Genomic DNA, 15600 nt, shown 5'->3' with positions numbered 1-15600 from the left:
TCTTCTCTCTGTTTTTGAAAATTTTATTTTAAGAAAACAGTCAATCCAGTTTGGTTGGTCCATGATACGAGTCCAATAGTGGTGTAGTTGGATGGGGCTTTCAAAGACCTTTCCAACGATATATTATAAGCCCAATTCCGATGAATATTGAGGAATTTATGGCCAATTTACTAAACTGGGCCCGATTTGAGCTTTAAGTACGGCCCAATGATCTAGGGGAGGGCCTAATATGATTTATCATTCCTAATGTAATTAGGAATGGTTTTGGTCTTCTAGAACATTCTAGAAGGTTTTATCATTCCTAATTCAATTAGGATTCTTCAGAGTTTTAATCAGATCAAATAGCATTTTCGATTGAAATTATATTATTTTATCTTCCAGTACGGGAGTTTTATCGGATTTTCGAAAACGCGTTGAAATCCAATTTGGCGTCCAACCCCAGGCCTTGGCGCCTGGAATCAGGATTGGCGCCAGACGCCAGCCATTGGCGCCTGGCGCTAGCCACTGGTCCTAGCGCCAATGAGCCAGGGCTGGCGCCAAGTTGGTTTTTCGATCTTCAGACTCTGTTTTGATAAATTATCTTTTTTGGATGTTTTCTCTATATATATCGTATTAAAAACTCCGTTTTAATTCATCAACAATCAGTTTTCTTTCGCAATCATTAATTCTCTAATTCTCTCTTAATCATGCACCAACTCTCATCAAGATTTTCTTGATTATTCTCTTTCTTTTCAATATTTTACTTTCTTTCACACAAAATTCCGCATTCGCAAGATCTAGAAACACCTAGCTATATTCGAAGTTGACTTTGCCCTAGACGTGAAAGGTTTTAATTTCTGAGGGTTTGGTCCCAAATCTCTCTTTCAATTATTTAATTTAATTGTTTTGATTATTATTTTTCCTTGAAGTTATTAACGTGTGTATTTTGTAATTAGAAAGAGGTACGAGGCATCCAAGTAAGTACTTTAATGATTAATTGATTTATGATGTAGATATCATGCTTAGATTATTATTTATGATTCCTAGTATCATGTCTAGGGTGTTTTTAGTATCAAGTATGATTTAAAAGTATGATGCTTCCTATGTTCTTTCTAATGTTTATTTGTTTGATATGCATATTATTTTATATTGTTATTGCTTGATCATCTTTTATTGCATGGTTAAAGGGAATTGGTATTTGCAATCACGCTTAATAAGATAATTAATAATCTTGTTAGGTTAATTGTGATTATAATTCAAGTGATCGCCAATAATAGTTTATTTGTGCATTAAATTCAACCAACATAGATTAAACAGGTTTAGGGTTAAATCTATTGATTGCTTGCATGTTAGTCAAAAAGCGCACATGAATATGATCAAAATAAAGTAGAGGCCTATTATTAGGGCAGGTTCAATCTCTTTTAGGTTGGATTTGTACTATCATCCCCGAACCCTATTTTGGTGCATGACCTTATGGAGTTGACGATCTCTTGGATCGTTAAGGGGTGTAACCTTCACCTCGTGAACGGTTTACAAGTTCCTTAAAAACTTGTTGGCGACTCTTTTGCTCTATCTTCTTCTCTTTTGGACGCCACCGTACTTTAGTGTATGATCACAGTGGGGTTCAAGCTAGTGGGATTTTTAAAGGCTTGAAATTATTTCCTACAGGTAGCGAAGGAAAAAACAGCGGCGGGGTTATGGTTGAATCTTGAGTCGCTCTATATGACAAAATCGGTAACCAATCGACTTTTGTTGAAGAGCAAACTACATGACCTCAAACTTGAAGAAGGTAAATCATTGAAATCTCATCTTGATGAGTTTGATTCTATAGTTATGGACTTGCATAATATAGATGTTACTTTAGATGATGACGATTTAGCTATACGTTTGTTGTGTTCATTGCCTCCCGATTATAAGCATTTTAGAGAGACGGTTTTGTATGGTAGAGATGAATTGTCACTTGAGGATGTTAGGAGTGCATTGTTGCAAAGGGAGTTAATTGAAAATCAATTAACTAGAAATGATGACCTTATTCATGGTGGTGAAGGTCTTGTTGTGAAAGGTAGACCAAAGGAGAGGAACAATTTCGGTGCTAAATCCATTACTTCTAAGTCTAGATCAAAATCTAAGCTTAAGAATGTTGTTTGTCATGCTTGTCGTAAGAAAGGCCACATTCGGAAGTTTTGCCTAGAGAAGGGGAAAAAGGATAAAGGTAAGAGTGTTTCTAGTACATCTTACCATGACGATTCGGCGGCGGTGGCTCATAGTGATAGTGATGATTCAATTCTTCTTGCGGTTGAATCTAATTCAAGGTCCAATGACAAATGGATACTTGATTCGGGGTGTTCTTATCATATCACTCCCAATCGACATTGGTTCTCTACTTATGATAGTGTTCAAGGTGGAGTGGTTCTAATGGGCAATAGTGCGGCTTGCAAGGTTGCGGGGATCGGGACGGTTAGGATCAAGATGTTTGATGGAATGGTCCGCACTCTATCAAATGTGCGTCATGTTCCGGATATGACTAAGAACTTGATCTCATTGGGTTCTTTGGATAGCAATGGTTGTCGGTGCACTCTTGAAAAGGGTGAACTTAAGGTTGCTTTGGGGGCTCAAGTTGTGATGAAAGGCAAGAAGATTGGCTCACTCTATGAGTTAATCGGGTCGACGGTTGAGGGTTCGGCATCGACGGTGTCTTCGTCAATGTCCGAGTCCGATAATACGAAGTTATGGCATATGAGGCTTGGGCATATGAGTGAAAGAGGTTTATCGAAATTGTCCAAGAGGGGTCTATTGGGTAATCAAGTTACGGGTTCTATGGAATTTTGTGAACATTGTGTGTTCAGGAAACAAAGAAGGGTTAGCTTCAAGGCGGCCACACATAGAACCAAGGGTACACTTGATTATATTCACTCGGATTTGTGGGGTCCTTCTAGAAAGCCATCCTTGGGTGGTAACCGCTATTTGCTCACCTTTATTGATGATTATTCACGGAAGGTGTGGGTTTTCTTCTTGAAAAACAAAGATCAAGTCTTTGAGGAGTTCCAAGATTGGAAAACCTTGATTGAGAAGCAAACCGGAAGGCAAATAAAAAGGTTGCGAACGGATAACGGGCTTGAGTTTTTGGAGAAAGAATTCACCAAGTTTTGCAAGAAACTTGGCATTGCTCGTCATCGCACTTGTACCGGTAGACCACAACAAAATGGAGTGGCGGAAAGGATGAATAGGACTTTGCTTGAAAAGGCTCGGTGTATGTTGTTCCAAGCGGGGCTAAGCAAGGGATTTTGGGCCGAAGCATTGAAAATGGCGGCTCATGTGGCAAACTCATCACCACACACCGCTCTTGGGTTAAAGACGACGGAGGATATGTGGTCGGGTTTGCCGGGAGATTATTCCGGATTGAGAGTCTTCGGTTGCCCGGCTTATGCATATGTGAATGACGGGAAGTTAGAGCCTAGAGCAAAGAAGTGTATCTTCTTAGGATACATGGATGGGGTCAAGGGTTTTAGACTTTGGGACCCTAGCACATCAAGAATCATCACTAGATGAGATGTTACCTTTAATGAGTCCATATTTCTTCAAAAGGGTGATACTTCTTCTTTTGAGCTTGCCGAGAAAGAGGTGGAGAATGATGACGGTGTTGATACTTGTGAGAAGGTTGATGAAGTTCTTGATGATGATGGTGGTGTAGAGAAACCACAAAAAGGTGGAGATGTTCCTTCCACTTCCTCCCCTAGGAAGGCCACCACCCCTAGGAAGGAACAATCTTCATGGGCTAAGAGGCCTATAAAGCCTCCGGTCCGGTTCGGTTTCGAGGAGATGGCGGCTTATGCATTGAATGTTGCTAGTGATGTAGTCGATCTTGAGCCATCTAATCTTCATATACCGAAGCAATGGAGTGTGTTGACTCCAAAAGATGGCAATTGGCCATGGAAGAAGAGATGGAATCTCTTCACAAGAATCAAACATGGAAGCTTGTAGAGAAACCACGGGGCAAGAAAATTGTTGATTGCAAATGGGTCTACAAGTACAAAGAGGTAATTTCGGGGATTGAGGAGCCAAGGTGCAAAGCAAGAGTTGTAGCACGTGGTTTTAGCCAAGTTTCGGGAATCGACTACAATGAAATTTTCTCACCGGTGGTAAGGCATGCTTTTATTCGTTCACTACTTGCTCTTGTTGCTATGCATGATTTGGAGTTGGAGCAATTAGATGTGAAAACCGCATTCTTGCATGGAGAGCTTGAGGAGGAAATCTATATGCGGCAACCGGATGGTTTTGTTGTTGAGGGTAAGGAGGAGCATGTATGCTTGTTAATGAAGTCCTTGTATGGTTTGAAACAATCACCTCGGCAATGGTACAAACGGTTTGACCAATGTATGTTGGGGCATGGTTTCTCCCGAAGTGACTATGATAGTTGTGTATACTTGAAGAAGGTGAGTGATGGCTCTTTATTGTATCTTTTGCTATATGTTGATGATATTCTTGTGGCGGAAAAAGATATGTTTGAGGTCAAGAAGGTGAAAGAAATGTTGAAGGGGGAATTTGAAATGAAGGATTTGGGGCCGGCAAAGAAAATTCTCGGCATGGAGATCATAAGAAACCGTGAGAGACGGAGTTTGTACTTATCCCATGAAAAGTACATTGAAAAGGTCTTGGAGATATTCCATATGATGGATGCTAAGCCCGTTTCTGTTCCTTTAGCATCTCATTTCAAATTGTCATCTTTGGATTCTCCTAATTCCAAGGAGGACAAGGAGTTCATGTCATCCATTCCTTATGCCAAAGCGGTTGGGAGCATTATGTATGGAATGGTTTGTACTCGACCAGACATTGCTCGATCAAGCCATAAGCGTGGTAAGTAGGTACATGGAAAATCCCGGAAAGGCACATTGGCAAGCCGTCAAGTGGATTCTTAGGTATTTGCGGGGTACTTCTAGCACTTGTATTGAGTATGGGCGGAATGGAGATGACTTGATTGGTTATGTGGATTCCGATTATGGTGGTGACCTTGATGATCGGAAGTCCACTTCGGGGTATGTGTTTTTCCTCGGTGGTTCGGCTATTAGTTGGAGGTCGGCATTGCAAGAAGTGACCGGCTTGTCAACAACGGAAGCCGAATACATGGCTTTAACGGAGGGGTTCAAATAAGCCCAATGGCTTAGTGGATTTGTTGGAGAGTTAAGGTTGGAGAGATGTGTTCCTAAGATTTGTAGTGATAGCCAAAGCGCTATTCACTTGGCCAAAAATCAAAATTCTTTTCATAGGAAGACAAAACACATCGATATAAAGTATCACTATATTCGAGATACTATTGCTAGTGGCAAGGTGGAACTAGGGAAGGTGCATACTTCGGAGAATCTGGCGGATATGTTAACTAAGCCTTTGCCGGTTGCAAAGTTTGAGCATTGCTCAAAATTGGTTGGTTGTTATTAGCTATGTTGTTTTTGACACCCTTGTAAGGGTGGTTACACCTTTTGTAGGTGGTTTCATCTTTGTTGAAGATGTTGGTTACATCCGTTGTTTTTCGGATGGTTGTTGTGGTTACTTGACATGATTGATTATCTTGTCAAGGTGGAGAATTGTTGGAATGTGACTCGAGAATCAATCGAGGCTTGGCATATAAGCTAAGGGGATGAATTACTTGTGTTAAGCAAGGAAACATTGGATGGGTCAACTTCAACTGGGCATATCTCTCAAACTACTTAGATTTTTGAGGTTATTCAAGTTGGGGGTGAAAGCTTGTTTCAAGAGCTTTCCAATGATATGTCATAAGCTTAATTCCAATAAGAAACGAGGAAGTTATAGTTGTTTTACTACGAGATGTCTGTGCTGACGCGAACAGGGGATGCACGTCTGTGCCAAATATGGCACGTCCGTGCTGCTTCAGTTCCAGACGAGCAGTGGCTACTGGAATGAGTTATCTGGGCTTGCATGTCCATGCCATATTTGGCACGTCCGTGCCTACCTGATACCCTGTCCAAATCCGTCGGGGTATAAATACCCATTAAGGGTTATTTTGTTCATTATCCCCAAATTGAGTGAAACACAATTAGAGCTAGGGTTCTTGTTCTTGAAACCCTTGTACTTTAGAGTGAAAATTATTGAGAGATTACTCTTGTAAACACTAATTATAATCAATACAATCATTCTCCTTGTTCTTGGGTGGGTTTCATAGTCTTAAAGTAATTGCTTGAAGGATTTTCCCACCTTCCAATTTCTTGTCTCTTTTACAATCAAATTTCTTAATTGTTCTTGCTAATTACTTCAATTATCAACCATTAGCTCTAACAATTTCCTGCTTAGATTCTGAATGTGCATGCGAAATGCCTCTTAAAACTTTTTGTGCTGTAATGTGATCTTGTAGGAAACCGTAGAACTATCCTTCTTTGAGTTCTGGGCCTCTACTTGGCTTTTTTATACTTCGTATTATCATAGATTACTTGCAGTTACTATTAGAAAGTGGTTGTATGGTGTATAACTATAAAAAAAACCTAGCCTTCTCTCTCATAAACCCTAGCCTCCATTGTCAATTTTGAAGGGGTTTCTATCGGATTTCACCGGTATGGAAAGCCCAAATCTTTATTTTGTTTTAAGTTTTTTGTTTCTTAGGTTACAATAGTGTCTCCCTCGAAAAAAAGAGTTTATCTCCTTCGAAAGACAAGGTTTTTTCGATCTCCTTCGAAATTCAAGGTTTTTCAGACTCCTTCGAAAGACAAGGTTTTATTTGTGTTTAATCTGGTCTCTGGTTGTGCGGGGCTACGATTGATTATGGCTCGGATTCGGGTTACAAAATCAGCACAAGAATTAACTTTCTCCCAAAATTGCGAAGCGACGACGGATCCACTAAAAAAGTTGTATGAGACAAAGAATCAGAATGTGCCGAATTGTTATATTCATGTATTTGGATTCTTAGCCCTTCCTTGATTAATTTTTGTTTGATTTTGTTAAATTCGTTTTCATTATTGTTATTTGTCTATTGTAGATGTCATATGACTTTAATTAATGAAATTTAGTGTCCCATGGGATTTCTTTTTTTAAAAAAATAGAAAGTGGTTGTATGGCCAAAAAAAAAAAAACCTACATATATGTTCAAAACTTTGGTTGCCTTTTGAATGGTCTATAATACAAAATTAGCCATCCCTTTCAAACTGATCACAACTAGCTTTGATCACAATAAGGGTCTGTTCTCATACGTTTATTTTCAATTCAGTTTAGTTTAGTTCAGTTCAGCTCCTAATTTTCTTATCTTATAAAATATTCAGTTCAGTTCAGCTCAGTTCAGCTGATTTCAGTCTATTAGAATAGGCCCTAAGTTCTTGCTGCCAACGATTTTTACTTTTTAGTCAATATATTGAAAGCAAACAATTAGGAAATAAAAAAAATAGTATAATGTTAAATTAAAAGTATTACACTAGCTTAGTAAAAGTGATTTACTCCCCCTTTTATAAAGTGCCATAATTTAACTCTTAGCTTGCACTATACAAAAACATACTCGGTCATACTTGTTAGAATCTTAAAAACTAGTGTGTGACCCAGGTTTTGCTACGGATGATACGTTGAATAATTTCATTTTTATATCAGATGCTTTAAGAATAATCTTGTTAACTTTTATATTTTGGGTAATTTAGAATATATATTAGTGTGTGTGTGAGAGAGAGAATTAATAAAAACATTGATTTATTTCTAGCTAAGATAGTAATACATGTTGTTTTCATTCAATGAGGTTTTCAATTCGAATCTCTGTGTATGCATTTTTAATTTAGAACATTGAATGATTATTATTATTATTATTTTAACTTTTATATTGTTATTACTTTGGATATGTATGCAATTCTGAGGGTTATAATGGAATTAGAAGCACACGCTCAAACGATGACTGTCATCATATTTTATAATTAAACTTCCCTTACATTACATAAACTAACTGACTAACACACAACACACTTACATTACATCCTTGATCAGATGATAACCATTATTTATGTTACATAAACAAGCATGCATGAAAACTTAAGTGACAACATTTGATTCATGAAGTAGTACGATGCAAGAAATTTAAGAAAGACGAGAACGAACTAAGCTCTATTGGCCGGCCAGCCGATCACTGGCTAAGGCGTTAGGCTATATTAGTAGTCCGAGCTTAAGCCACACACACGCCACCAAAAATACCTGCTGGTGGTATACATGCTATATCATTACAGCACCACGGTCCAAATATGAAGTGGCAGAATTCGCCTTTAGCCGCGCATGCCTGCTGAGAAACATCGAGAGTATTCATAGGTAGTGAACTTATCATTTTTGCTTTCAGGCTTTCGCGGCCAGTAATCTTATTCTTGTACATACTTGCCTGCTCTCTCCTCCTCGCCGCCACTTCTTCCAATGTCATAATTTTATATTCCGCCGGGTATGCCATTTCTTCGCCGGAAGTGGTTGCCGCCTCTCCAAGCACCGGAGCTGCACAATTTATATTAACAAATGTTTTAGTACAAAGTAATAGATTGAGAACAATTTATTATATTTTAGCATAGAACAGCTTATATATTGAAAAAAAATGAACAAAACAATAATATACGTTAGTTCAAACTACTACAAATAAAACATAGGATAGATTTTGTTAACTAACTTGTTGCAGCACACAGCATGAATATTATTGCAAACACAGCAAGAGCAACAAGGTTGAATGAGACCCTCTTCATTTTCCTGAATTCCGAAGCACTCTTTGTATATTTATATTTTATTGTAGTAAGTTATTGATCAACTATTGACTTGCTTATTTCTCCATATGTCATTTCTTCTTATGCACTATCCCTTATATAGTAGCTAAAAATCTAATACTTTCTCTGTTTTTTATTACTTGCAACATCTTATCCCGTTTGTTAGTTTGATGTAAAATAGGAAAAATGGAATCTAAAAATCCAACCTTTGGTCGGGTCTGACAATAAAAATCCAACCTTCCATTAATCTAAAAAAAATCCAACCTTACACCCCACCTTCTTTGACAGATCCATTTGACCTTTAACTTGTTAAACCGGTTAAAAGGATTTTTTTTTTAATTTCCTTCTCACTCCTCTTCTTTCTCTCTCCTCTCTACACCACCGCCACTTCTGCCACCACCTTAGCACCACGAAACCACCCAACACCACCACCACCACCAGCCTATCATAACCACCACCTATCACCACCACCTTAGCACCACGAAACCACCCAACACCACCATCTAGCACCACGAAACCACCCAACACCACCACCTAGTACCACGACACCACCCACCACCCACCACTACAACCCCAAAACCTATGAGGCACCCAATCTCTCACCAACATCCCCTGTTTTTTCTCCATCATTCTTTCCTCAAACTTCTCAGGGCAGCCATTCGGGTTTAAACTCCCCATTGAAATCGAACCCGAATGGCGGTCAAATCACCCACAAGAACGGGATCTTACTCTCCTCCAAACCTTCCGCTAACTCCATCATATGAATCAGAGTCATTGTATTATGTGACCCAAACCGGGGTCGGATTAAGGGTGGGGAGGGGTGGAAACAGGTCAGGGTTTGTCGAATTGTGGTCGGCGGGCGGTGGGGAGGTTCGGGGAGGGGTCAGGCTGGTTTGGGAGGGTCGAATATGGTGTTTGGTGTGGTGGTTAGGGTTTAGATCGTAGGGGGTTTTGGTGGTTGGGGAGGTTGCGGCAAGGGGTGGGGGGAGATCGCCGGAATCCGACGACCTCGATCACTACAATAAAAAGACCGTTTTCCGACGGACTTTTTTCCTTGGAAACAACCTGTTTTCGTCGGAAAGCGGGTTTCCGATGGAATTCCGTCGGCGTTGGTCCGTCGGAAAAGGCATCGTAGGAAAAATGACATTTTCCGTCTGAAGACAATCTTCGGCACTGGGAAAATTCGTCGTAAATTTCCGACGGATTTTACATTCCGTCGTAAATTTCCGACAGGGATTCCGTCGGAAACAGTTTCAACCGAAATAAAAAAAAAAACGCCGCACCACCACCGGCACGACGTTTAACCACCTCCAACCCCTAACTTACCCACCAACAGACCTATATCCCCACCAGTCCCCACCGCCAAACCACCCCACCGCAACAAAAAAACAAACATAAAAAAAAAATCCCTACCCAAAACCCAGATCTACCTACCACCACCTCCCTCCCTTCAGCACCAATTTAAACCCACGTACCTAGATCTGCCGACCACGACACCGCAACCCAAAAAAATCAAAAAAATCTGACCACACATCATCACCAACCCAACCCCCAAAATTGGAACTCCAACCACCACCACCACCACCATATATTTTTAAAAAAAAAACCCAAAACAAAATTAACAAAATAAAATCAAAATTAAGAAAAAAATAGATAAATACCTTAATTTGACCAAAAATAACCTCGAAATTGGGTTTATAAGCCAAATTCGACCATGAAAACTCTAGATCTAAAGTTTTCATGGTCGAATTTGACCCAAAACCTTCGTTGTTGATGTCATTGATGGTGCCGTTTTAGTTGATATCGATGTTGTTGGTGTTGTTGCGGCGGAACGGTGGTAGTAAGGTGGGTGAAAGAGATGAGAGAAGATGAACGAAAATTAATAAGGGGGACAGAAGGAGATCGAAAAGGAGACAAAAGGAGAAAGAAAAAGAAGGAGAAGGGGGGCAGAAGGAGAAGGGGGACGGTGGTAGAAAGAGGAGTGAGAAGAGGAATGAGAAGATGAAAGGAAAGAGGAGAGAGAAGAGGACCGAGAGAATGAAAGAAGAGATAGAAGGAGAAGGGGGAAAGAGAGATTAGGGGCGGAAAAGTGAAGTGGGGGATTTAGGGTTTTTAGTTTTTAAGGAGGTTGTTTGTTTTGTTTTTTTAAAATATGTTGCGACGGAAATTTCCGTCTAAAGGTGGGCACGGGCCGTGCCGGCACGCGGGCGGCACGGGCCCGGCACGGCACGACGCCAGCACCGGCACGGCACGGCAGCCCACCTGTGGGCCGTGGGCCGTGCCGTGAACAAAAAAAATAGTTTTGGCACGGGCACGGCACGTGGCACGATGGGCGGCACGGTGGCCGGCACGTGGGCCGGCACGCCGGCACGGCCGGGCACGGCACGAGCCCGCCATATAATAAAATAATTTAATTATTTTGTATTATTAAATTATCGTACCGGCTACCGTCCTATAATAAAATAAGTTATTCTTCAATTTTTTGTGTTTTCGGATTATCGCACTCGTATTTTTTTTTATTATATGCATTGTTGTTTTTTGCTAAATTAATAAAATTGTTTTTATTTGTTTATATAAACTTAAACATAATTATTAATTAGATAAATAATTTATATAACCTAAATTAAAATAAAGTTGTTCAAAAAATGTAAACAAATTATATTAACATTAACATAAACATAAATTAATCACATATATTAAGTTGTACTAATATATATATATATATATATATATATATATATATATATATATATCGTTTAATTCTTTTTTTTTCATTTATTAAAAAAAAAAAATTAAAAAGGGTGGCACGATTTGGCCCGCGGCACGGCCCGCAAGGCACGTGGGACGTGTCGTGCCGTGGGCTGGGGTGTGCCAATTTCAGGCACGGCACGGCACGACCCGCCGCGGAGCCGGCACGGCACAGCCCCCACCACGGCACGGCCCGCGGCGACACGGCATGGCCCGTTGCCCATGTTTATTTCCGTCGAAAATTTCCGACGGATTTGTATTAATATTCCGTCGGGAAGCCCATATATTCCTACTGATTTTTATTCCGACGGAATAAAAATCCGTCGGAATTTCTGAGTTTTCCGACGGAATTACATATCCGTCGGAACCAGTCCGTCGGAGATAGGCCTATTTCTAGTAGTGGATGGTAGGGCTGGTTGGGGTGGGGGGAAGTTGTCGGGGAGTGGGGGAGGTGGCTGGGGTGGTGCGGGGGCTGGGGGAGGTGGCTGGTGGTGTTTTTTTTTTTTCTATTTTATTTTTTTCTATTTTTTTTAATGATTAAAAAAATAATTGACCAATTAACGACAGACACGTGGCACATAACTTACAAAAAACGATCATCAACAGGTAATGGATCTGTCAAAAAAGGTGGGGTGCAAAGGTTGGATTTTTTTTAGATTAATAAAAGGTTGGATTTTTATTGTCAGACCGGCCAAAGGTTGGATTTTTAGATTCCATTTTTCCTATTAATGGGTTTTAAATACTCATTATTACTTTCTCTCTCATCTTTCTTCTACTTTTTGCCAACTTTTATTACTTTCTCTCTCCTCTTTCCTCTACTTTCTTCACCCCACATGCACAACATTTTTTTTTTCAATAAAATTGTACTTTCAGTCATTAAAATATTCCAATATACCTCTACTTTAAACAATTTCTCAATAACCGTGCATAATTCTGAACGTAAAAAAATTAGGGAACGGAGGGAGTAAGATTTATTAATAATAATAGTCAATTGAAATTAAATGACTTATGTAACACTTTTTTTAAAACTTGAATTTATTATTGTCTACCCTTTACATTTTTACTCTGTAAAGTATTTATTATAATAATTTTAAGTTTTTTTTTTATATAATTAAAAAAAAAAAGCATTTTAGAGGAAAAATTTTGTACAAAATAATGCCAAGTGTCCCCTTTGGTGATTACTTTAGTATATAGTATAGATAGGAATTGAATTGTGGGTCTTGTGTGTCACTTCCCAATCCTCAATACCCAAAAAAAAATGGCAAATGATATGAAAATGATTGTAGGTCTTGGGTGCCACCTCCTAATCCATGTCCTCTAACCACCTAAATTTAAATTAATTGACATCTAAAGCATATGAATGACAATTCCCTTGTCTTTGTACCCGACTGGTGGATTTAAAATTGCTGGTATGCTTCGATCATCCAATTCACCTTTGAAGCTTTGCCCGGCAATCGGTATCGATCTATCGATTGTTGAAGACTTGAAGCTAGGGCTTCAACCTAATTCCAAAACACACGTACAACAATATAATCGACAACACATTCACTGTACATTTCTTGTATTTCTTTTCGGGTGTCTTCATAAATATTTCTATTTTCCTTTATGGTGTATCTTCAAATAAATTGTTTTTGTTATTGCATGCATGTTACTCCTTACTAACTGTCTTTCATACATCAATCAATAGCTATAGTCAAAGTTGGTATGTGTGTGAATAGTGAGAAAAGTTAAACTGTATCAATTATTATGACATGAAAATCCTATAAATTTAGAAAATCATAAAAATATAAACACTAATTACACCAATTTACGCGTATTTTTTTTTTGTCATGAATAAAAGTGTATTTAATGCTTATATGTATCCCTTAGGGTTATGGCTACATATAGCAGTACTCATATTATAAATGCGAAGTGAGTACATTAAGGCCCCGTTTGGTTTAATGTAAAACATTTTCAATGGAAAATTAGTTTTCATGAAAAATATATTTTCAAGGAAAAACACAATTGCAAATTAGTTTTCCTTTGTTTGGTTGCATACAAGAAAAGTCCAAGAAAAATAAAAAATAAGAGTGGAAATGTAAGGATGAATGAGAGGGAAGTAAAAAAAGAGGTAAGGAGGAGAGAGGAAAATGTGGCTTCCCTTGTTTTTGGAAGGAAAATGTTTTCCATCATTAAGGATGAAATTTTTCACCCTTGAAAAATTGTTTTCCACTCCTTAACAAACCAAACAAAGAAAAATGGGAAAAAAAATGGAAACTTCATTTTCCATGAAAACCTTTTACATCAAACCAAATAGGACCTAAGATACTCGGCTGAAATTCCGAAATCACCGCTAGCTTGAATGCTCCAAATGTTTACACTGAAAATGTTGCTGACCGGATACATACCCCCTAGGCCACCAAATTTCCAACCCAAAGTCCACAACCCCGCGCTCCCAAGTCCCAAGTCCCAAACTGATGCGCCTCATAAATACAATAAGTATTTTATTTGTTTTTTCATATCATGGTTCAAATATTTAACACAAAGCGAGTATAATCCTCTTTAAATATGTGTAAATAAATCAGTATACGACTATATTATAGCGCAAACGTCTATGTTGCTAGTTAATGTCCCTGCAAGCAAGATTCGCATAGATAGATTGATTATATGAACATAAACTTCAAACTAAATGATCATTCTCCAAGAAAATCTCAACGTGTACGGTTGATCAATCGTTGACGAACCGCCTTGACCGCGGGACTACTACCAAGTACCAACTCTGATCTTGCCACAACCTCCATTAATGCATTTATCCATGAAACTTGAGTAATCACGTTTTTTTTTTCCTTTTTTAATTGCACGTTATTAGTAGAATTCTTTTTGAAACCCCTTTAATAAAATAAAGATTTTTTTTTAATAACTTACGTGGCTTAAAGGGAATAAACCTGGTGTTACAAAACATGCACATAACTGCCAAAATTTTTTTTAAAAATAATACACCTAATTTTTACAGTATTTAATCTGATTGTCATGGCCTGGGTAGGTTAATTAAGAATCAAGCGCTGCACAAAATTTTATTGCAAGGAGGTGCAGTGCATTGGCAATTATTAGTAACGGACAGAACAATTCAAGGAGAGAAGATATGAGTGTTATTTTTATTATTATTATCATTTTTATTATTCAATTGCTTGATTAATTTAAGATAAATTTATTATTATTCGTTTCATAATGTTAGTCTCATATAAAATCAATCACATAAAATAAAAATAAAAATAAAAATAATTTAAATCTAACATTAAAGTACAAAATAATTCATAATTAGTTACCTTATTTAAGTTTTTTAATTTATTTTTTTGGAAAAATATAAATCATAATTGTATAATTCAAGGTATAGATTTCCTTATTTAGAATCATGTCATCAATGCACAACCAATGAACCAATTAATTCCAAAAAAAATAAGTTTTTTTTAAGGAAAATTAATTAAGTTAAAAATTAAACATATTTCATATGAGTATATCTTTTTGAAACACCCAAAATAGTTTATAGGACTAACATTATAAAACGGAGGAGTATTAACTACTGTAACTCTTAATTCGTAGAATAGTATAAGAAATTTTCAATTAATATACATACATTTCATTTTTTTATTGACAATTATACATATTTTATACTTCCTCCATTCTGTTAATATTGCAACAAGGAAGAAATTACGCATCCCAAAACACATTTTATATGCTAAATATCTATAATTGTGTAAGAGTAAAAATTATAAAAAGTTGATATTGTGAAAGTATTAAATGAGACAAATCCAACAAGATTCCATTTGACTATATTTTGCTTAATGTATAACTCATATTATATGGTCAAACAAGAGTGATAAATAGTGCAAAAGGTCTATTGTTGCAATATTAATAGAACGGAGGAAGTATAATTAATCACTCTTGCATGCATGCATGCATGGTACTTTTTTTTTTTTTTTTTTTAAGGAATGCATATTGCATGCATGGTACATTACATATGTCAAACGACAAGATTTACTCCCTATATTAATGATAATTGACACTTTTTTTCACTATTCATATATTTTCTCTGCTTTTTTAGTTGATAACATTTGACTTTTACAATTTGACTAGATTTTGTGATTTACAGTTATGATAAAATCCTATCAGGTGGGATCTT

At 37.7% G+C, this 15600-nt stretch overlaps 1 protein-coding gene across 1 annotated transcript; it reads right to left on the bottom strand.

Moving 5' to 3' along the window:
- Positions 1–7825: 7825 nt before the first annotated feature.
- LOC110704897 lies at positions 7826–9081 on the bottom strand. Its single transcript, XM_021882709.1, has 2 exons — positions 8603–9081; positions 7826–8433 (listed from the first exon to the last, which is right to left on the bottom strand). Exons 1-2 carry the CDS (start codon positions 8673–8675, stop codon positions 8120–8122), a joined length of 387 nt encoding a protein of 128 aa, XP_021738401.1. The 5' UTR covers positions 8676–9081; the 3' UTR covers positions 7826–8119.
- Between the last annotated feature and the right edge of the window lie 6519 nt (positions 9082–15600).

This window comes from Chenopodium quinoa, unplaced genomic scaffold (genome assembly GCF_001683475.1).
Source record: "Chenopodium quinoa cultivar QQ74 unplaced genomic scaffold, ASM168347v1, whole genome shotgun sequence".
Lineage (NCBI taxonomy): Eukaryota > Viridiplantae > Streptophyta > Magnoliopsida > Caryophyllales > Amaranthaceae > Chenopodium > Chenopodium quinoa.
The sequence above is the reverse complement of the archived record's forward strand: the minus strand, read 5'-3'. Positions and strand labels throughout refer to the sequence as shown.

Excerpts from the sequence above, each read along its gene's own strand:
- LOC110704897 (XM_021882709.1), bottom strand. The coding sequence starts at position 8,675 with ATGAAGAGGGTCTCATTCAACCTTGTTGCTCTTGCTGTGTTTGCAATA. Across the intron at positions 8,434-8,602 it reads CATGCTGTGTGCTGCAACAA|CTCCGGTGCTTGGAGAGGCG; the intron begins GTTAGTTAACAA and ends TAAATTGTGCAG.